At 37.9% G+C, this 20493-nt stretch overlaps 5 protein-coding genes and 1 pseudogene across 9 annotated transcripts; 2 read left to right on the top strand and 4 right to left on the bottom strand.

Annotated features, from left to right (window-relative positions):
* Positions 1–1409: 1409 nt before the first annotated feature.
* Positions 1410–4033, top strand: LOC131008902 (transcription factor bHLH47-like). Of its 2 annotated transcripts, none has more exons than XM_057936005.1 (5): positions 1410–1571; positions 2234–2311; positions 2889–3010; positions 3169–3296; positions 3389–4033. In XM_057936005.1, the coding sequence occupies exons 3-5, from the start codon at positions 2911–2913 to the stop codon at positions 3803–3805; spliced, it is 645 nt and encodes a 214-aa protein (XP_057791988.1). In that variant the 5' UTR covers positions 1410–1571; positions 2234–2311; positions 2889–2910; the 3' UTR covers positions 3806–4033. The 2 variants fall into 2 exon arrangements, with proteins under 2 accessions (XP_057791988.1, XP_057791989.1); XM_057936006.1 differs by lacking the exon at positions 1410–1571 and adding an exon at positions 1592–1658.
* Positions 4034–4235: 202 nt separating this feature from the next.
* LOC131009945 (ABC transporter G family member STR2-like) lies at positions 4236–6639 on the bottom strand (annotated as a pseudogene).
* Positions 6640–7046: 407 nt separating this feature from the next.
* On the bottom strand, positions 7047–8134 carry LOC131008903 (3-hydroxyacyl-[acyl-carrier-protein] dehydratase FERN, mitochondrial-like). Of its 4 annotated transcripts, none has more exons than XM_057936008.1 (3): positions 7618–8134; positions 7430–7545; positions 7047–7359 (listed from the first exon to the last, which is right to left on the bottom strand). In XM_057936008.1, exons 1-3 carry the CDS (start codon positions 7879–7881, stop codon positions 7254–7256), a joined length of 486 nt encoding a protein of 161 aa, XP_057791991.1. In that variant the 5' UTR covers positions 7882–8134; the 3' UTR covers positions 7047–7253. The 4 variants fall into 4 exon arrangements, with proteins under 4 accessions (XP_057791991.1, XP_057791994.1, XP_057791992.1 ...); XM_057936011.1 differs by having other exon boundaries at positions 7047–7352; positions 7430–7521; positions 7618–8110; XM_057936009.1 differs by having other exon boundaries at positions 7430–7521; positions 7618–8107.
* Positions 8135–12126: 3992 nt separating this feature from the next.
* LOC131008897 (BAG family molecular chaperone regulator 8, chloroplastic-like) lies at positions 12127–13764 on the bottom strand. Its single transcript, XM_057935999.1, has 2 exons — positions 13169–13764; positions 12127–13068 (listed from the first exon to the last, which is right to left on the bottom strand). The coding sequence occupies exons 1-2, from the start codon at positions 13661–13663 to the stop codon at positions 12379–12381; spliced, it is 1185 nt and encodes a 394-aa protein (XP_057791982.1). The 5' UTR covers positions 13664–13764; the 3' UTR covers positions 12127–12378.
* A 738-nt stretch (positions 13765–14502) lies between these two features.
* Positions 14503–16734, top strand: LOC131008901 (HVA22-like protein a). The gene is made up of 5 exons (XM_057936004.1): positions 14503–14827; positions 15080–15106; positions 15192–15314; positions 16158–16404; positions 16483–16734. The coding sequence occupies exons 1-5, from the start codon at positions 14763–14765 to the stop codon at positions 16576–16578; spliced, it is 558 nt and encodes a 185-aa protein (XP_057791987.1). The 5' UTR covers positions 14503–14762; the 3' UTR covers positions 16579–16734.
* Positions 16735–16758: 24 nt separating this feature from the next.
* On the bottom strand, positions 16759–19425 carry LOC131008900 (succinate dehydrogenase subunit 5, mitochondrial). The gene is made up of 4 exons (XM_057936003.1): positions 19016–19425; positions 17882–18189; positions 17615–17800; positions 16759–17076 (listed from the first exon to the last, which is right to left on the bottom strand). The coding sequence occupies exons 1-4, from the start codon at positions 19179–19181 to the stop codon at positions 17020–17022; spliced, it is 717 nt and encodes a 238-aa protein (XP_057791986.1). The 5' UTR covers positions 19182–19425; the 3' UTR covers positions 16759–17019.
* Positions 19426–20493: the final 1068 nt, after the last annotated feature.

Raw genomic sequence — 20493 nt, 5'->3', positions numbered from 1 at the left:
TCAGAATATGTTTACAAACAATCAAGTTTAAACATGTTTGCTAGCCTAACGAGCCGAGCATCCATAGACTCGAGCTAAACTTGATAAAATTATCGAGTTCACTCGTTTATTATCGAATCAAACTTTAAATAAGAGTTTTTCGAATCCACCTTGAATAATTTTTGATTAACTTTGATTATGTACAGTCCTGTATAGAAGTCATTGAAGGCAATAGTCAGAGTTTTCTACAATATAAAAAAATAAATATGCTTGTAAATGTGTACATTGTGTGGTGCATTTCCACGTATATGGTCAAGGGTTACTTTAAGCTTTGACTTTTCAAACTTTTAATCTACGTTTAGTATTATAATATATGTATGACAGCCTATTAGATACGTTAATAATATGATGATGAGTGGAGAAGAAAAAAAAACCAAACTTAGAAAAACAGAAGATAAGTATATTTGATAAATTGACTTTGTAAAACGGCATGTTTCTTTCCGCCTCAGATTGTTGCGTAGTTTAACCACGGAAAATCCGTACCACGTTATAGCTTTCGCATTCACAAGAGTGCTTGTGACACCACACAAATGCATTTCTTAAATAGGCTCCAATCATACGAAAACATATTATCAATCAAATATTGAAATAAATTAACATATTTGTTCTCAAGAAACGCCCAGTGATGTGAACTCTTTATATATATATAAATTATATAAATAAATAAAGAAATTTTTGAAGATCGCGCGACGGAAGGCTCAACCCAATACCTCAGATCTTAGACATTAACTTCTTATCACCAGGCCAACACACGCACATAATGGTGTGAACTCTTATTTGTGAACAGTGAAATCTAAGGTTCAAACTCTACCGCTCCTTCTCCCTCAATAAAAAAAATTAATAAATATTTAATACGCAGGTATAAAAGTAACTTAGTAAAGTTTAGATGTATATTGGACATTGAGAAAGAAGAGTAAAAAATATTAATAAATATTTAATTACGTAGGTATAAAAGTAATTAGTAAAATTTAGATGTATATTGGACATTGAGAAAGAAGAGTTAGTTATGATTGTGATTGAATGCTTGCAAGTCTAAGTAAGACCATAATATCAGATTGAGTAAAAATTTATTAGGTAGTGTTAAAACAATTTGACATAAGCTCTTTTGTGATTGTATGGGATAAAGCTAAATTCGAGTTGAATCGACTAAATTATGTATATATAACTAATTACGTGTATAGAATTATAGATATAAGTTTTTTTTTTAAAATATGTATATATAATTATGAATTAAATTATTCATCAATTAAATGGACTTTCACCGTTTAATGAGATGGATGGATTGAGCAGTGAAAGCACGTGGAATAACTGCAGCCTGCACGTGCGTGGATAATACTAAACGACAAGACACGCTGCCACGGTGGCACCTGTCTTCATTCGATGTCTCCTACTGCGCAGGTGCCTGCCACACGCTCCATCAACTCTTCTCTCTCTCTCTTCACCAACCACAGTTCCATATTTCTGCTGCAAGAATCCCTTCATTTTCGCCAAGACAACATCTTTTGACTTCCTACAAAGTTTTATTTATGTGGGTAAGTTCTTCTTTCATTAATTTCTTGGCTTCAACTCTTCCTTCTTTCTGTGAGAAATTGTGATCTTGCATATTGGGATACACTTTGGTAATCATATATGAACTGGGTTTTCTTGGGTTCGAATTCTTGTTTAAATAGCAATCTGCATATTTTCCATGGAAAAAAAGAAGAATATGCATTGAAGTTTTGCTATACCATGGTTGTTCAATTTAGAAAAAAAAAATGATCTTTTAAACGTTTGAGCTCCCGATTACGCTTCTGTTTCTTTTTCTTTTTTTAGTTCTAAAAATCTGTTTGGGGAAAAGGGTTCTTTCTGGGGATAGAGTTATTATTGGCTCAGTTTATAATTAGAAGCGAATAATTACATGAGAAAATAGATGCTGGTGTGATTAACCCTTTTAGTCAATTCCCTTTTTGATTGACCTTTTCATTTGCTAAGAAATTGGCCTTCTATTTGAATCTTGATATATGTAGTAGAGGACATGGTTTTGTGGTGATCTTACACATTGAATGGTTCCTGTGAAAGCTTCATGAGTTGATTCCTTATTTTGTTGGATGACTTAAATTCCTTATATTTGTAGACTATATTGTTAAGAGTAGGATGTTTTGCATTTCAATTTTCAGTCATTGACTGCTTGTTTGTTTTATCATAATTGTGGCAGGGAACTTAGATGCAACCTCATATAAATATTGCCCCCATAGTTAAGTCTAAAATGGCAATGGGCGACGTCAACGAGTGGGTGAGTTCTTCAACACGTTGCCCTATAATATGATCATGTGATTCTTCTCTATGTCAACTTCTCAAGGAGCAAGATTAAAGCTTTTACATTTATTCGTTTACTTTTATCGTTTGTTTGATTAGGAAAAGAGGGGTGTTTTATGGAAGTAAAGTAGATTCAGCGGCTAGATTAGACGTTGTTGTAGAAGTTTGTTATAACACTTCATGATTGCTGATTGGGATAGTAGTCCTTCTCAATCATGTTTCTTTTTTCTGCAAATTAGTACTGTGAATTCAGTATAGATGTCAAATTCAAATGTCGAAGTTACCTTGATGTGTGTATATATCTCGAACTTTTGTTTTCAAAGATGATATTCTTGAGGAAAACATTTACTGATATTTCATCAGATTTGTGGTTTTACGGACGTATTATTTATTCATGTTGAGGTTATCAATACTGTGCCCAATACAATAACCTATAACTATGACCTATACCATTAGTGTGTTTTTTCCATGAAGTTTTCATATAAGGAAAAAGAAATTAGTCTTAATGTGGGTTTTTCCGCATTTCATCTGATCATTAGAGCTCGCTTCTCCAGGGATGTTTCTAGCAAGAAGACAATGGGAAGGTTCCTAAGAGGATTCACAAGTCCGAGAGAGAGAGAGAAGATGAAACGCGAGAATTTGAACGAGCTTTTTTTTGCTTTAGCAAATTCTTTAGGTAAGGTTTGAAGTAAGTTTTCCTTCTAATGAGCTGTATAGGTTTTGACCTCAAACTCGATTAATGAAAATGAGACATCTAACTTCAAAAGCAGATTCCTTAATGAATAGTATTCTTTCAGAACTGTTACTGATTTCTTGACGAACTTATTATCTCAGAACTATCTGATCAGAACAACGGTAAGGCTTCTGTTTTGATTGAAGCCTCTCGAACAGTGAAAGACATGCAGGATCAGATCAAGTGTCTTAAAAAAGAGAATGCCACCTTGTTGTCTGAATCCCAATATGTAAGTCTACTCACCTTTACTCAAGGTTTTTCATTTTTTGACCTAATTTCATGATATTGAAACCTTTATAACTGTATTCGGGTATATTGAAGGTAACTGTTGAGACGAACGAGCTAAAGGATGAAAATACTGCTTTGGAGGCTGAGATTGGTAAACTTCGGACAGAGATCAACTCAAAGACCAAGTTGCAACTCGACCTAAATATGGCCCCTCCTGAATGTCACAACCAAGAGCAGGGATCACACAATATTGATAGCCCTTTTGTCTTTCCTGTCATGAAACATGGACCACAAGGACATATTGTAAGTCCACATCTTGCCACCTTCTGCTCGAACATCCAAGGTCATCCGGTGGTCGGTATTGAACACCTTGCATCTCAGCATATTTCTGTAGTGAGCAAACCACATGCTCGATACCTCACTCCAGCCGACAAATGGCCGTCTCAAGTTCTAGAAAAGCACCCCGAGTTAGGAAAAGCAGTTCATCAAGGTTATAGATACGGCAAATGATATGCAGGTTGCATCCTGCATCTCTACTTAGATATGTATATTTCGGTTCTGGTTAGTTTAGCTGTCTTCACGAATTTAGACTATCCCGATACAACACTTGGCACGTAGAACCGGGAATCAGAAAGTAGTATGGTTTTGTTTCCATGGTAAATGAAAGTCTATATATTTCTCCATTTTCTCATTCTGTTTCAAGATTGATATGATGAATCAAATTATACTTTTCAATGATGCCTCTGAAAACTGTCTTTTATTTCCACACTAGTGAAAATCTGAGAGAGTCATGTTCTGTTTTCTTAATATTTTCTTGGAAATTCACCACTAATTTCACTTGTTACATGGCAATCATAATTATTTAGTATACATGTAAATATCATTGGTTAAATCTTTGTGCATATACATTTATTTGTTTTCAATTCAACCAAAAGACATCCTATTTTCTTTGGTTCTTTGAGAAGAAGCGAAGAACAATGTAGAAGAGGACTCTGTAAAGAACAGCCCATCCCAGAATCGCATAGACCTTCTGCCACTTGAGATTCTTGTCGGTTCCTATGCCGAGTGATTCAAGGATGTCATTCCCAGGTACGTTTCCGATGATATTGTTAGTTTGATACTCATTCATTAGCAGCCCTTCGTATGGATAAGTCATGGTGGAGGCATAATACATCCACTTCCAGTATCCCGGCATGGCATGGCTGTTGAGGAAGTAGCCACAGAAGAGGAAGAAGAGCGCGGTGAAGGCAATCACAGCTGCATAGCCCAGGATGTAGTTGGGCACCACTGAGCTGACGAAAACTACGAAGGAGTTGGTGGAGATCAGAGAAAGGTAGAGTACAAGCAGGAAGTACTCGAATGCTCCCTCAAGTTTTAGTGGGAACCACACGATCACTGCATAGAGGGCCGCCTGCAGGGCCAGGAAAGGGAGGTAGGTGATGAGGCCGGCAATGGTGTAGGAGGATGCACGGTAGGCGTTGTGGGATGTCTCGCGGATGAAGATGAAGCGCTCTTGGATGAAGGCTGGAACAGCGTCGTTGGAGGAGAAGAAGAAGAGGCAGGCGGTGAAGATGAAGAAGCTGATACGGTCTGTGATGCCCTGAGGGTTGTCCTTGGGGTGCCAGAACATGGTTGCCATCATGAATCCCATTATGGTGAGGACAAAAAGCCGGGACAGGAAGAGCTCGGGCGTTCGCATGATGTTTATGAAATTGCGCCGCATCAGTATCCATGTCTCTGGGAAGAAGGAATTGGTGAACTTGGGACTGAGGTTCTGGCTTGCATCCATGTTGATGGGGTGAATCATACTGTCAGTTAAGTAGTCGTCTTCGTTGAGAGTGTGGTCACTACTGTGAGGAGTCGGCGTCCCTTGTAGAATCTCTCTCGAGTAGGCATAGTATCCGGGAGTTGGGCTGCACATATGGATTGAGAGGTTTGTATAAAAACTGCATTATTCATTGATCTTATCTTTGAAGACAAATTTATATCCAAGATTGAAACTTTACCTGTTTTTAGTTAAAGCTCTCTGCTTAGCATGATCTCTTGTTGGTGTATAGGTCATTGACTGGCTGCCACTCCAAGATCTTGACGTGTTTGTCTGGCTCCGTATGCTGTGATCAAAACCTCGAGGTCCTTCTGTCGCCTGCTTGTGGCCACCCCGTTTAGGTGGCGGAGGCGGTGGGAGTTCTACGGAAGATGACATCTCTTCATAGGCCACGAGCTGTGGCGGCCTAACTCCAGTAAGCGCGAATTCAGCCAATGGCTCGACACCAAGGTCCGACCGATCATACTCTTGCACCACATCAATGAAATACTCCATGGGGTTCTCACCTTTTGCCACCTTGCGGCCTATCCGGCCTAGGTGGCTTATAACGTCCTTAGGCGCGCCCTGGTAAACGAGCTGCCCTCGAGCCAGGATGATGACGTGGTCCAGAAGCAGCTGAATCCGCGACGAGGGCTGGTGGATTGTGAGGATCACGGTGCTCCCTGAGCGTGCTATGTCGTGAACCTTCTCTATCACGCTGTGAGCACTAGTGGAATCCAAACCCGAAGTGGGCTCGTCCAAGAACAGGAGGGAAGGCCCGTGGATGATGTCCACTCCGATTGTCACCCTCCGACGCTCCCCACCGGACACTCCCCTCCTCCCTTCGTCGCCTATGTAAGTATTCCTCGATGTCTGCTTAACACAAGAGCACATTAGTCATAGTGTCTGAACTGTGATTTAAGAGAGGAGTTTTCAAATTTCATCTGACATACCGATAAACCGAGCTTCTCGATCAGCTGCTCAACACGCTGCCTTTTCTCAGCTGTCGAGATCGATCCCAGCCTGAAATCAGCAGCAAACATTAGAGTTTCATAAACAGTGAGCATAGGAAAGAGCCTATCATCCTGCATTATGTATGCTGAAGTCCTCTTGATCAAGCTCGGGTTCACATCGGCACCATCTAGTGACACCCGTCCCATTAGGCTCCCGGTCGCGATCCGGCCGGCCAAGCCGTCCAAGAACGTCGACTTCCCGGCTCCGCTCGGGTCCCATGACAGCAGTGATGCACCCTTTTGCTGCATAGCCAGTTATGTTATGCAGTAGGTCAGCTTCTTGCTTCACCCATTTCCCATTGACATCCTTCTTCTTCTTGATCACAGTGTATGTAAGATTGGAAAACTCCAGCCCCCCTGTCAGGTTTACGGGCTTCCCGATGTCGATCACCGCATCGGGACGACGGCCCTCGGCGTTTTTCATCCTCTGCTGGATCAAGATTTAGTTGGAGGTAGCTCTTTTTTGATGAAAATGTGACCAAGATTGTGGAATCTTGGAATTTTATATTACAAGCTACATCAGGCATTGTGCAATCAGATTTTGGGAGCTGTTTTATATGTAATTGACAAAATGAGATTTCTTGTTTGTCTCATCAGTTTTTCCTGAGATTTTTGTTTTGGGGTAGTGTTTGCTGACAAACTGGATAGTTACCATCAACAGGGTGTTTATGTTGATATATTTGAGATTAGTTTTAATTGCATATGATTTAGGTTGGTGGGGATCGTTGGATTAATCGGAATTTTGATGTATTATGCTAAAAAGGGCAGGTTAATTAATTGATAATATCTGAAGCTGTCATAACTGAAAATGATGGAATATTATACTATGTCGTGTTGTCCAATTGAATTTTTGCTCGAATCTTATTCTCTAAATGTACTAATTACGTCTTAATCACCGAAAATTTACAAACATCAATAATATTGAAAGTCACCATTTTCTTAAATCCAAATTCCAACTCAAAAACTCCAAATTGTGCAGCAGCACATTTGATTATTTCACCAGTTTGACAAAATGTAAAAAATGAAATATGCAGCTCTCTCACCAAACCTTCTTCACATTCAAAACATCAAATTCAGGATACAGAAATGCAAGCACACATCAACAAAAATGGCAGCTTCGATGAATTTGTCACTACGTAGCTCAAAGGCACCTGTGATTGACAGCCAGCGTGGGCAGAATCGCAGTGGCCTCTCCCCCAATCACCACAGCTCCACCATCTTTAACGCAACTAGTCGCGAACTTCACCCTACACCATCAAAACCTTCAACAACAAAAAACAACTTTACATGACAAACAAAACGCAAATTCACACTTACATAAACTTATCTTTGAGCTGCCTGATGTTGCTTGCCTGCACTTCACCAACAACATCATCTCCGACGAAAACCGGTGCCCTAAATTCCAGCGTCTGCTTCACATAAATCGCCCCCGGCTGAGCAAGGACGCGGTAACAATCAAGCGCATTCACTTGCATAATTCATATGCAATTCAAAGAAACACTTACAAAATGGGAAGCAATTATCCTAGGAAACAAGGAAGCAACGAGCAATCCCGGGATAGGAGTGTCCGTGAATCCGGCGTTTCTGGCGCATTCCAAATCGAAGTGCAGCGGATTATGATCGTGTGTTAGCTTCGAGTAATCCGCGACTTCGGATATGGAAAATACTCTGGATTGCTTCAAAATGTCGCCGGGTTTAAGCACGTTTGATGATGCTGATGAAGAGTAATACTTGAATGAAGAAACAGAGTTGAAGAACAATCGCCTCATCGCTGGTTGCAGTTGAAAGATTTGCTAAGTTTTCAAATGAAGAAATCTATCGGGAATTTTATCGAACAGTTGGAGTGCACTGACCACTGAACTCTGATTCAAAATACACGGGTGCATTCATTTATAGTGAAATAAGTAAATGGGTTTCGATTGGGATTGCAAAGAATTTGGGTTTAGTGAAACTTTAGCTATTTTGCTTTGTCAATATATAAATAGGGGTAAGTTTAAAAATATACTACAAGTTTTAACTATTAAAGATAAAAGAGTAAATTAATTCGGACGCTACAAATAACGAGTCTGGCAATTAAGAGTAACAAAGTAAAGATAAAAGTTGGATTTAGCAGCGGCGGAAGATTCACCTTTCCAGCGACGGCGGCGGAGCAGCAAAGTGTTTTGAGGAGTAAAAATGAATAGCTGGTGAAGTTAAATAAAATATATTCCCGCTTAACAAACAATTCCCTCTTCCCGCCTTAAAAAATGGGCAAATTCGCATATTAGTCATTCTCGCGGAAACGGACTACACCCCAAGAGAAACAACCTTTCACCTCAACTTGTAATTTTCATCTTTTCATTTTCTTCCCCACTAGAACATCCCTATTTTCTTTAGCGATATAATCAGAATTTACTTTTTGAAATGCATGTTTTGTATAGTTATTTTTAATAAAGTGAAAATGGTGAAAAATAGCTATTTTGCTTTGTCAATATATAAAATATTAAAATAGTAGTTAAAGTTTAAAAATATACAAATTTTAGCTATTTGTTGTGTAAATAGACTATAGGACCATTTCAATAAGAATCAATATATTTTTACACTTTGGCTATTATTCATATATATAACTTTTTCCTCTTTCAACAAATGACTCGAGAGGAGGTAGGGGCAGATAAATGAAACTTCATTACTTACAAAGAGACAAGACACTAACTAGTCGAACATTGATTACAAAATAGTTCCATTCCAAAACACTTGTACAAAGATACTTTAACATAGGAGGAAATTCAACAAAATCCATAGTTTCACTTCAACCATTGGCCAGCATACTAGATTTGTGCACACAATGAGCAACAAGTATCATAAACATAATACATAAACCAAATTTTACAAACTAACCAAGCTAGTACCGTCTCATCATCATCCTAAACTTTAATCTGGGCAATACCCATCTCTAATAGCATCTGCATTCTCCTTACCACAACCACGTCCACGTCCACGACCACCTTCACCATCCAAGCCCCGTTTCCTTTTCCTTGCAATTTCACCTTCAAAAAATCTTTGCAAATTCGTTAAGCTGGCTGGCACCCATTTTTTTCGGCAAAAAACATTCCCACTGCATAGACGAGATCTGTTCTGTATGGTGCAAGAGGGTGGTTGTTCATAACCCCATTACAAGGTGGAGATGTCGGAGGGCGCCTCCGTTCAAGAGTCACGAAGAACTTGGGCGTTTTGAACATGTTGGCAGCGCGGCGCAGATCTTCTGGTGATAATATTATCCATTTGCTTGGGAGTCTTCATGAGATACCAGACAATGCACAACATATTTGAAGACGCTCTGATCAGCATCCACAATTCTATGCACGAGACCCATGAAAGCAGCAAAAGATGTTTTCAGCAATGGACAGAAGACGAGTGTCTCCGTCCCATTTTTGTATGCGCGTCCAAACCAACTGCCGTCATAAGCCATAATAACTTTGTCCTCATCCATCTGAAAGAAATTCAGTATCAGGATCAACAGAAAAAGATCTTAAAATTATACATAATATTTGAACATGATAGGTCTCTCCTGCTCAATAAAACAGAAACAGAACCAAACGATAATAAAAATAAAAAACAGAGCGAGAGAGATCATCTCTGAGTCCAGAGGCTCAAGAAAAACATTTCTCAAGCATCATGTCTAAAAGCTTGAAATGCTCGAGAAAAGAATGGCTGTATAAGCTCGAGAGCTTTTTATCAAGCTTCAGATAATTGCAAAATCCATGTCACAAGCCTTTGATGCTCAAGAAAATTCCTTAACTAGCTAGATTTCAAGGTTTTCACTATTTTTTTAATGAAATGGAATAAAAAACTTTGTAAAAGTTCTACAAATATCAAGTACTTGAGTTTTGGGGGGTTTAGGGGCACAAGATGTCTGATTCTTGAAATGCCCCTAATAAGTTTATTGTTCATCGCATTTCAAAAGTAAAATCTTTTTTTCTTTCTCATTTTGTTTCTGTTTCAGTTTCCCTCTTTCACAATAAACTCCATTCATCACTGACAAAGAAGAACAAATATAAAAGTATAGTAGTAAAAACGAAATAAAGTAAAAGACACAGACATTAAACTAAACAAGTCAGCACTTTTATCTTCACACGTGATTCAAAGAAATGGCGTTCTTATTTGATTAAGATTTATTTAATACGAAACCCTAAGACAGCAAACAGTAAATTAATTCCGACTCTAAAAATAAGGAGTCTGAGCAATTAAGAGTAATAAGTAAAGATAAAAGTAGTAGTTAGCAGCGGTGGAAGCTTCACCTTTCCAGCGACGACGGCGGAGCGGTGTGTTGAGGAGTGAAAGTGAATAGCTGGTGAAGTTAAATAGTAAAATATATTCCCGCCTAAAAAACAAGTCCATCTTCCCGCCTTTAAAAATTTGCAAATTCGCATATTACTCATTCTTGTAAAGTTGGTAGTGTATGGCCAATCTAGGGATGGCAATCAGGTATTACGGGTACGGATAGTGACTATCCATACTCATACACACGAACTAAATGGATAGTGATTTTTAACCACGAAACTATTCATGGATATCAAATGGTATCCAAACCCGCTACCCGCGGATACCCACTATTCATCGGGTATCCACGAACCCGCTATCCGACGGGTATCCGTCACCCGTTGTTCGTCGGATACCCACTATCCGCAGGATACCCGCCACCTAATATCCGCCAGATACTCATGAAACAAAATTTAAATATAAATTTACAACAAATTTAATAGAAAAAAAATACAAATAACATAGTTTAAATTCATATGTTGAAATTCATAAAGAACAATGTTTAAATTCAAATTCATCAACTAAAATATAAAATCCAACAAAATTCTATAGTTGCTCAACAAAATTCAAATTTAAATTAGACTATTAGAATTTGAGCCTTAGTTCAGTTTCTGTTTGGGCTTATTTTAAGATATAGTAATATGCTAGCCCATAATCTCAAAATATATATTCAAAGCCCATATATTTATGAAATTTTTTGTGGATATTTGACGGGTAATTGGCGGGTATTTTTTGCGGGTAAACGGGTTTCGCGGGTATGGATAGTAAGTATTCAAACTCATACCCACGAATTAAATGGATAGTGAATTACAACCACGAAACTATCCGTGGATATCAAATGATATCCAAACTCACCCTAATAGGTTCGGGTTTTCGCGGATATCCGTTATCCGCGGGTAGATTGCCATCCCTAATGGCCATGTCTATAAAGATTTGTTTTCTAGTTATTTTTCATTTTATAAAATACTCGATATGTTGCTCAACTTAGTAAAAAAAATTGTATCACAGTTGAATTGCAAGACCGCTGACCGTCCATGGTCTCATTGTGACCAACCCCAGTCACCTTTTGCAACGATAATAATTTTGTGACACTTAATACAAGTGAAATTAAAACATAATGTTCTTTATAATTTATTTCACTTGTCTTATGAAATGATGATATTTTAATGTGCAAATTGTGCGGTCAGTTTTTAATTTGAAATCGTGGTTGGCACAATTTCACTATATACTATTGTGAGGTCTGTGTTTTGATTTTTTAGTGATTTTCTCATTCATAGATCGGTTAAACAAACTTATGCACAAATTAAAAACTGAATTTTCGAAATTATGAGGTCTGTGTGTAATTTTCATCTTCTTATTTTTTATTTTTTTCACCACTAAAATATCCCCATTTTCTTAATGGAAAACAACATCACTTTAGCCATATAATCAGATAAATTCAGAACCCTTTCGAAAATTATGTAATTCCAAAAAAAAAGTACTGGTATAAATTTAAAATAATGCTACAATTATAATAATTTGAAAAGTGAAACAAAAATTACAAATTTAGGAAAATTTTTCAACACTCTTAAAAGTATCTGCTACGACTACGAGCATCAGTTAGAACATTAGTTGCTGTTACATAATATAGATTCTTTAGCATCAATCAATTCGCACCTGCATTTAAAACTTCCAAAAAAGCACAATTTCACAAAGTCGAAAAAACAAAAAACAAAGACCACAACTTCAACATGAATTCCAACAATGACAAAAACATCCAATGTGATCCAAATTCATGACATCTTCTTGAAACCCTTCTACACTTGAAACAAACCTAGGAAACTTTCACAATGTCTCATGAACAAACATGGTACATTTTTCACAACCATTAATCCTACTTAGCTACTAAATCTCCAAAGTCACAACATTATGCAAAGATACACCAATTCATCAACAATGTCAATCTACCTTTCTACCTCATCTCGGTTTCAGTTGCTTCGCCTCTCCATCTTCGCAGGCAATGGAGCAGAGAACATGGCCTCACCACTCTCGTCCTCATCAATCTCCGTCCCACAGCTCCCTCTGCTTGTCGAAGAATGCCTGAACTCCTTCTCATCCTCACTGCTCAAGGAACCGTCCTCAACTTCCTCCTTCAACGACACACCAATCTCTTCAATCTCTCGACAAAGATCATCCACAAGCTCTTGCTCGTCATCATCATCACCATCACCATCATCCTCATCTAGATCATCTTTATCAATGCTACCATTGCTATATCTCCTCAACACGTGGTAAACCTTCCCATTCTCTGCAAAGCTCACATTTTTCTTCACCTTCGGCCCAACCCCACCGCGTTGCTTCACCAAACCACCACCACCACTCTTTCTCATGAGCAATTCACCCTTAGGGTTTTCAATTTCCTCACATTGCTCTGCCTCATCGAGCTCCTCAGTTAACCTATCAATTCTTTCCACCAAACCCCTCAATTTCTCCACATTAACCCTCTTCGAACACCCGGATTCAACATTGCCTAATTTCCTCTCACAATTGGAAACCCTAGATCTCAAATTCTGCTTCACAATCCTCCTCTGCACACAAGCGCCTTCAATGAAATCTAAGAATTTATATATCTCTCTGCTCAAAGAAATTCTCCCATTTCTAATCATGGGGTCGCCACCCTTCAAGAATTAAATCAGACATAAAACGATTAAATCAGATCCAAAACCTAAAAACGAAATAAAATTTCAGACAATTTTAAGCAAGAATCGATATTCCCACCTGAATGGCGTCGAGTTTGAGAAGCAAGTTTGTAGCTTTACGATAAACGGCGTCGTAATCGAAGTGGGTTTTTTGAGAGACCGAGGATTTGAGAAATCCGAGACTCGACTTGATCGAGGCTAAGTCTTTGAGGTGGCGGAGGGTTATTGATCTGCGCACGAGGAAGGCTCTGAAATGGGCTTGAATGGAACGGGCGGCGGCGTCGCGGAGGGATTGGGAGGGGGATGAGCGGCGGCGGAGGAGGGCGGACTCCAGGGCGGCGATGCGGCGGAGCAGGGAGGAAATGGTGGGGCCCGGTTGTTGAGTGTAGTTTTCTTGGAAGTTTTGGGGGGTGTTGAGGTAGATTTGAGGGGGGCAGATGTAGGGATCCGGCGGCGGCGGCGGGGGGTGGTGGTGGTTGCAGGGAGGATAGGTGGGGTGGCAACAGTGGCAGTAACAGGAGGCAGAGGGGGCGGCGGCGGCCGGGGGGTGGTGATGGTGGTGGTGAGAGGCCATGGTGGTGGTGGATGACTGAGACTGAGTAGGGTCTGTGATGCTACCGTTTATTCTTAAAAGAGTCAAATCAATTGGAATCGCTTTTACACGTCAGCTCATCTTATAATATCACTATCTCAAAATAATTTTTTCAAATCTACAACTTCTAAAATTTATCAATTTTATCCCGTCTTTAAAAAAAAAAGAATTTTATCCCGTCTTATTAATGGGTATTGATTTTTTTTCGAAGAAAATGTGTATTAATTCTAAACTTATAGATACTTTTAAAACTAAAAATGATTGAGGATTTTTGAAGCTTGTCATTTGAGTTGTCTAATAATCATGTTTTACAATTGAACACCCAATAACAAAATAATTGAGTATGAAAGTTTACGGAATAAAAAAGCATACGTTCTACAAAACAAAAGCAAACTTAATAAGGCCATGGAGTTTATTATTTCAAAGACAGAATCGATACACATTAAAACAATTAATCGAAATAAAATTGATGAACTTTAAAGATTGTAATAGAACTGAAAAAAATTGTCAGAAAATGGAGATAAAACTTTAAAAAAAGGAAGAAAAAAAGAAAGAAAGAAAGCGATGTATTAATCTTTTCGGTTTTGGTCTCATTTGATTTTCGATGATATTTTTATTCAGAATTTGCTCTTGAGCATCTTATTAAACACAACAATAAAACAAAAGGATAAAAGTGTTGAAAGTAAGTGAGGTTATATATCAGAACCCCCACTTTCTAAAAAGGGTAATATCACTTTCAATCCCTAAATATTTCCTCTTAGTTATTTTGAAGATTGGACCACCTATATATATATCAACTCCAAATTCTATCACATTAAGCAGCTGAGAGCATAGCACATTTCACCAGCATGATTAAAAAAAATTAATATAAAAAACATGCTTCATTCATGCATGCTTAGGTTATTGTAAGAAGATGGAATTCTTCACTTTTATAGAAGTGGTTGCTTTACGACAACACCGCCCATCTCTCCTTTACTTACCTTTCCATGATTCCATCTCTTTCTGAATCTGCACAATTTCCTCAATAAACAAACCAACCCTCTTCTCTTCTACACAGCATCTTGTCTTAAAATTGGGGAGAATGAGGGCCTCTACAGCTCAAAGCTTCCTCAAACTGCTGGCAGAAAATCTCGACGTCGTTGCTGGGTAAACTTTTCTCACTTTCCAAACAATTGAGAGAGCTGAAAATTTTCATTGCAAACCATTATAGGACTTATTCTAATCTTGAATTAATTAATTGCATGGATATCCTTATCATGCTTCTTTGTTTATGTGTCATGAAATATATAGTATCTTTTATGCATTAGTATTAATCTTGATGAGAAAAATATGCATGTGTTGAGAAAACATACGATTAAGTTTTATATGATTTTCAATTTGTGTTTTTGGATATTGTAGGCCTGTGGTGACTCTGGTTTATCCTCTGTAAGTTTGGCTATCTCTTCATTTATTGTTTAATATATGTTTCAGTTGGGAAGTTGGTTTGAGAGATATTGAAATTATTGGGCAGATATGCTTCGATAAGGGCGATCGAGACGAAATCAGTTGGTGATGATCAGCAATGGCTTACTTATTGGGTTCTTTACTCCATGATTACTCTTTTTGAGCTTACCTTTGCACCGCTTATTCAGTGGTATGCTATCATCACTCTCATTCCTCTCCTCTCATCAACATCGATATTTTAAATCATATTCTGTCATCTAGATTTGAAGATGCACCTACGCCATAATTTGAATTTATGACACATTTAATCTTATAAACGTGTATTTTTTTTTTTCGATGGAAAGGGGTAGAAAACAATTTTTTCCACCATTTCTGTGTGTTCCCTAAAATGGATAATTTTCTGCAATTATATAAAAAAAATCCTAAGTTAGGTTTTCCCTTATTTTCACTCCAACCGTGGAATATTATCATGGAGATTAGTGTGATAATATTATCATCAGAGTAAAGACTGATGTGGCAATTAACTTTTTCTTGCACCCAAAGAACATGAGATAAAAAAAATGTGATAAGAAAAATTCAATCTTTTCTTGTCTTTCTTTTTCAGTTTTTTCTCATAATAAATTAATTTGCAATCAAATAGAGAGCAACTTTATGGTATTGTATTATTGTATATGCAACAAAGTTGTGCATTGTGAGAATCTTGATTTTATTGTACATTGATAAATCTTAAGATTCGGAGTATTCATAATTTGGACAAATGTCAAGTGTCTATTCTTGAAATGGGGTTCGTGTAGAATCCAAAGATCTTGAGCAATCAATTGGCAAAACAAACTCATCAAATGATCATTTGAGAACCTAGATTCTCCCACATTATGCATTTCAACTACAACTTAAATTTATGCATTCTAGCAATTGTAGTTCATTTTTATTTTATCTCATTCTCATGTAATAAAGTCCCAGGTATCAATCAGTTTGATCGATTGTGCTACTTTAAACACTTAAAACTCAGTTTTTGTGTACATGGGTAAAACAGGCTTCCTTTCTGGACGTATGCGAGGCTCATATTCACCTGCTGGTTAGTCATACCATACTTCAGTGGAGCAGCATCTGTGTACAATAACGTGGTCCGCCCCTACATTGTGACCAGGCAGAAGAGGATCAACATATGGTACGTGCCCAACATCAAGGACGTCTTCACCAAGCCCCACGACATCGTCACTGCTGCAGAGAGATACATCCAAGAAAACGGCCCCGAAGCATTCGAGAAGATCATTCAAAGGGTACGTACATAACTAAGAATGCCATCATCAATATACACCTAACGTTATCTCACTTTTACCTGTTTTTCTTCATTGCAGAGTAACAGAGGAACAGCGTCGAGCATGAACAAGTTCACCAACAACACTTCGTTCTACGATGACAACTACAAATATGAGGATGACTACAGGTACTGATTGCCTGGGGTTGCTGCTCAATTTTTATGTTTAATTCGACGGTTTATCTCAAGGCTACTTGTGGTGTTGTGTTATTGCAAGCTGCTGTTGTAACAATAACTTGCTCAGGCAAACAATAAAAGTAATGCAAACAATATTATGTATTTTGGACCCAAACAGATGAGCTTCACTATGGGAGACTGAAACACAAAAAGTAGTAATGCTTCTTTCCCAAAGGCATGTATCTAAAAAATATGACAATCAAATCCGACACAAACTCAGAAGAACCAAAATAGCATCACAGAGCAGAGAAGTTTGCCGTAATTTTTATTAAACTAACTTGATGGTACGACCAGTTTCAGCATACAAGGAAAATGGTAGAAGAAATCTCTTTGCAACGGCGACTGTCTAAACACTGCATATAAACACGAAGCAAAGATTCATTGACCTTTCATCTGAAGCTCATGCTCTTTGCTCAACATAAGAACCTGAGAGCCCGGAAGTTCCAAGGACTGAGACCTGCATTTTGTTGGAATAAGATCATTAAGAGGCATGTTTTAAGCAGTGACAGGGTTCTAATACTTGTTGTGAAATATAAGTAATAATATTTGCTGGAAACAAATATTTCATGCATCAGAAGCTATGAACTCTAGATCCTGAGCCTCGAGCTACTTGACAACAATGATTGCAGTGACAATTCCTTCAAGAGGCTCACCCCTGATTTCAGATTGACCTAACCATTTAGGTTTACAAGTAGTTATATGTCCCAAATATCAAGCATATATATGGCTGTACATATCTATTGGAAGACAAGCTGACGCATATCATCACATCATCAAAATGGCATCATAATTATGTGAGACACACTATGCTACATAATCAGCAACCTGCTTTACTTTTTTACATTTATATATTTGAAAGGTAATTAAGTTGTTAACAATGATGCTCATCAAGAGACCCCCTATGGGATGAATTGTTAATTGGATATATTATGAATATATGCCATCTATTTGGAAACTCTAGTTTTTGCATCAGTAATAATGATGAGGAACTATACCTTTCCCCAGTCAGCTTCAAGGCCACCACACCTCATTTTCAAGTATATCATCTTTGATCCTAACTCCGTCTCAACTTTCTTCTTCAAATAGGTCTCTTTTGGCTCAAATGCTGCCAAATACTCAGTGTATCTGTTGAAGAGCGTCTTAATTGCCTTCTGATAGTCTTCAGGCAGTGGTCTCACGTTCTGCCAAAAACCTGATTATCAGACACAAGCAGGAAACATACTGCAGAATCAAAATCATTGCTCCATCACAATTCATATTACCTCACCACTAAGTCCAATAGCATCATCCAATTCCATTTTCAGAGACATGACAATCCCTGTAAATTCCTCAACAGCTTCTGCTGCTCGGAAAACATCTTTCAGCGCATCCTGGGCAGATTTGTCTTCAGTACCCTTGGACAATGCCTTCTTCACATCGTGGACGACTGCTGGTGAGAGGTCATCCCAGCTTGTAGCCATCAAGTCTTTAAAAGCACGCTTAATCTGTGGGTCCTCAATAGCAGGAAAATGGGAAATGTCCTCACTGAAAGAGCGAATACCCCCAAGATGTGCAAAAGGATGCCGGAAATCTATAGGAAAGAAATGCCAAAAGTACATAAGAGGCATGCACCAAAAAGAATCTGTTCAACAAGGTCTAGATAGGCAATGAAAACAGCTTACAAAAACATAGCATGAAAGAAGTAGGCAATCAAAATGAATTTAACAAATTTCCCAACATTAAACAGTAGGTAGCTACAATCATAGCGTATGAATCATATTTCTCTGTGTATCCTCTCTATCATAGAAAGATGCATGCAGCCATAATATCTGTAACTTTACAGACCATACGCACAATCAGTGTCAAACAGAAAAACAAAACAAAAAATGTCAAGTACTAGATAATTCATTGATTAAAAACATATACAAAAATCAGACCAGAGGGCTTATAAAGTTTTCCCTTCATATCTATCTTTTGGAGATAAACAAAATGCAGGCATTTCCTATTTCTGTTTGCTTCATACAAAACAAAATCATGAACAATATGAAGAGAAAATTCACAGTTTCATTAGTTTCACTCTTCATTAATGATTATGCACTTAAACAATGCGCCGTAATCCGATTTACTGTTAAACCAATTCCATTCATTTTGATAAGAAAGAACTCCAGAAAACCCTATTGCGCCTGATACTGGCAATATACCAATCGCAGCTCGACATCTCACTAAAATCGCCACCAAAAAACGTTAAAATATCACTACAGGTCAGGCAACACATACAGGAAAAGCAACAGATTACTAAGAGAATTGCATCATCCATTGCCCATACAGAGAGAGAACAATTACACTTCCCGTAACTAAAGGTCTCAATCTCAACACAGATAATAATAATAATAATAAAAAACAGATAAAATAATTACTTCGATTTGGAGAAGAAGCGGGGACTGATGGAGACGAGGAGTGGAAGTGGCGGATTTTTTGGTTGACGGCTGCGCTGGCGGCAGCGGCGGCGGGGGAGGATGAAAGCACTTGAGATCTGCGCAAGATTGACCGACTCAACGATCTCATCAACATCATCTTCTCCATTTCCTTCCCCAGCAATTGAACCTCAGTACTCTGCTACACGATCGAATTTAAGATGTCGCGAGCTTTTGTAATCGGATTGATTTTGACACTTCTATTCTCGAGGAGTGTTATTCTCTCTCTTACATCTTAAATTCATTATTTTACTCTGCGAATTTCCAGTTTTCCTTTGTGACATTTTCACCCCGTAAGAACTAAATATTGCACTTTGCTACATACAAACTTGGGCTTAATTCCCATAATATTTCGTTGGTTGGTATTATCAAACTTTTTAATTTTTTCATTAAAATTTAAAAATGATCAATTGTAGAACAAGTACTTAGGGGTGGAGCAAAATACCGAAAAATCGGTATACCGCACTTACCGTACCGAAAATATCGAAATTTCGGTATACCGAAAATTTCGGTACGGTATTGTACCGTACCGAAGATTTTTGGTACGGCAACGGTATCATTTTCCTCATACCGCGGTATACCGATATATACCGATACCGTAGTATATGCCGAAAAAACCGGTTATACCGTTGTATAGGTATATACCAGTATATACCGAAAAAATCTGTATGCCGTCGAAATCAATTATATATATATATATATATATATATATATATATTATTAGTGGTAAATTATTTTTTTGCTTTGTTGAAGATGTGGAGTTTAATTGTTAGAAAATTATTTGTATTTATTTAAGGAAATTTCAATATGTACAAATATACGGTATATCTTAATGGTTTGACAATTTAGGCATGAAACGATATAACAATAATTTCGGTAATATCGTAAGGTATGGTATACCGACTTTCGGTATGGTATACCGCACTATCGGTACGACAACGGTATGAAAATTCTCATACCGAAATTTTCGGTATGCCGATCTTCGGTATACCGAAAAGTACGGTACGGCAACGGTATGAAAATTCTCATACCGCAATTTACGGTATGGTATACGGTATGACGAAAAATTTTCGGTATACCGTACCGATCCACCCCTACAAGTACTAGGGTTCTTAATAGCAAGCGATATCACGGTTCAACAAAGCCATGTGTTTTTTATTCTAAAATACTCCCTCCGTCCCACGAAGCATGACACAGTTTCCTTTTTGGTCTGTCCCACGAAGCATGACACGTTTCTAAAAATGACAAAAAATTTACCCTTTATTCACATTTTCACTTTTTCACCTATCACATTTAACACACAAAATACCAATTTCTTAATTCTCGTGCCAAAAAGAAGTGTGTCATGCTTCATGGGACGGAGAGAGTAGTAATTTTGATGCTTAAAGTTCAAAAAATACGAAAGTGTAAATACTATTTCT

The sequence above is a fragment of the Salvia miltiorrhiza genome, chromosome 2, assembly GCF_028751815.1.
Source record: "Salvia miltiorrhiza cultivar Shanhuang (shh) chromosome 2, IMPLAD_Smil_shh, whole genome shotgun sequence".
Classification (NCBI taxonomy): domain Eukaryota; kingdom Viridiplantae; phylum Streptophyta; class Magnoliopsida; order Lamiales; family Lamiaceae; genus Salvia; species Salvia miltiorrhiza.
This window is presented reverse-complemented; position numbering and strand designations above follow the sequence as displayed.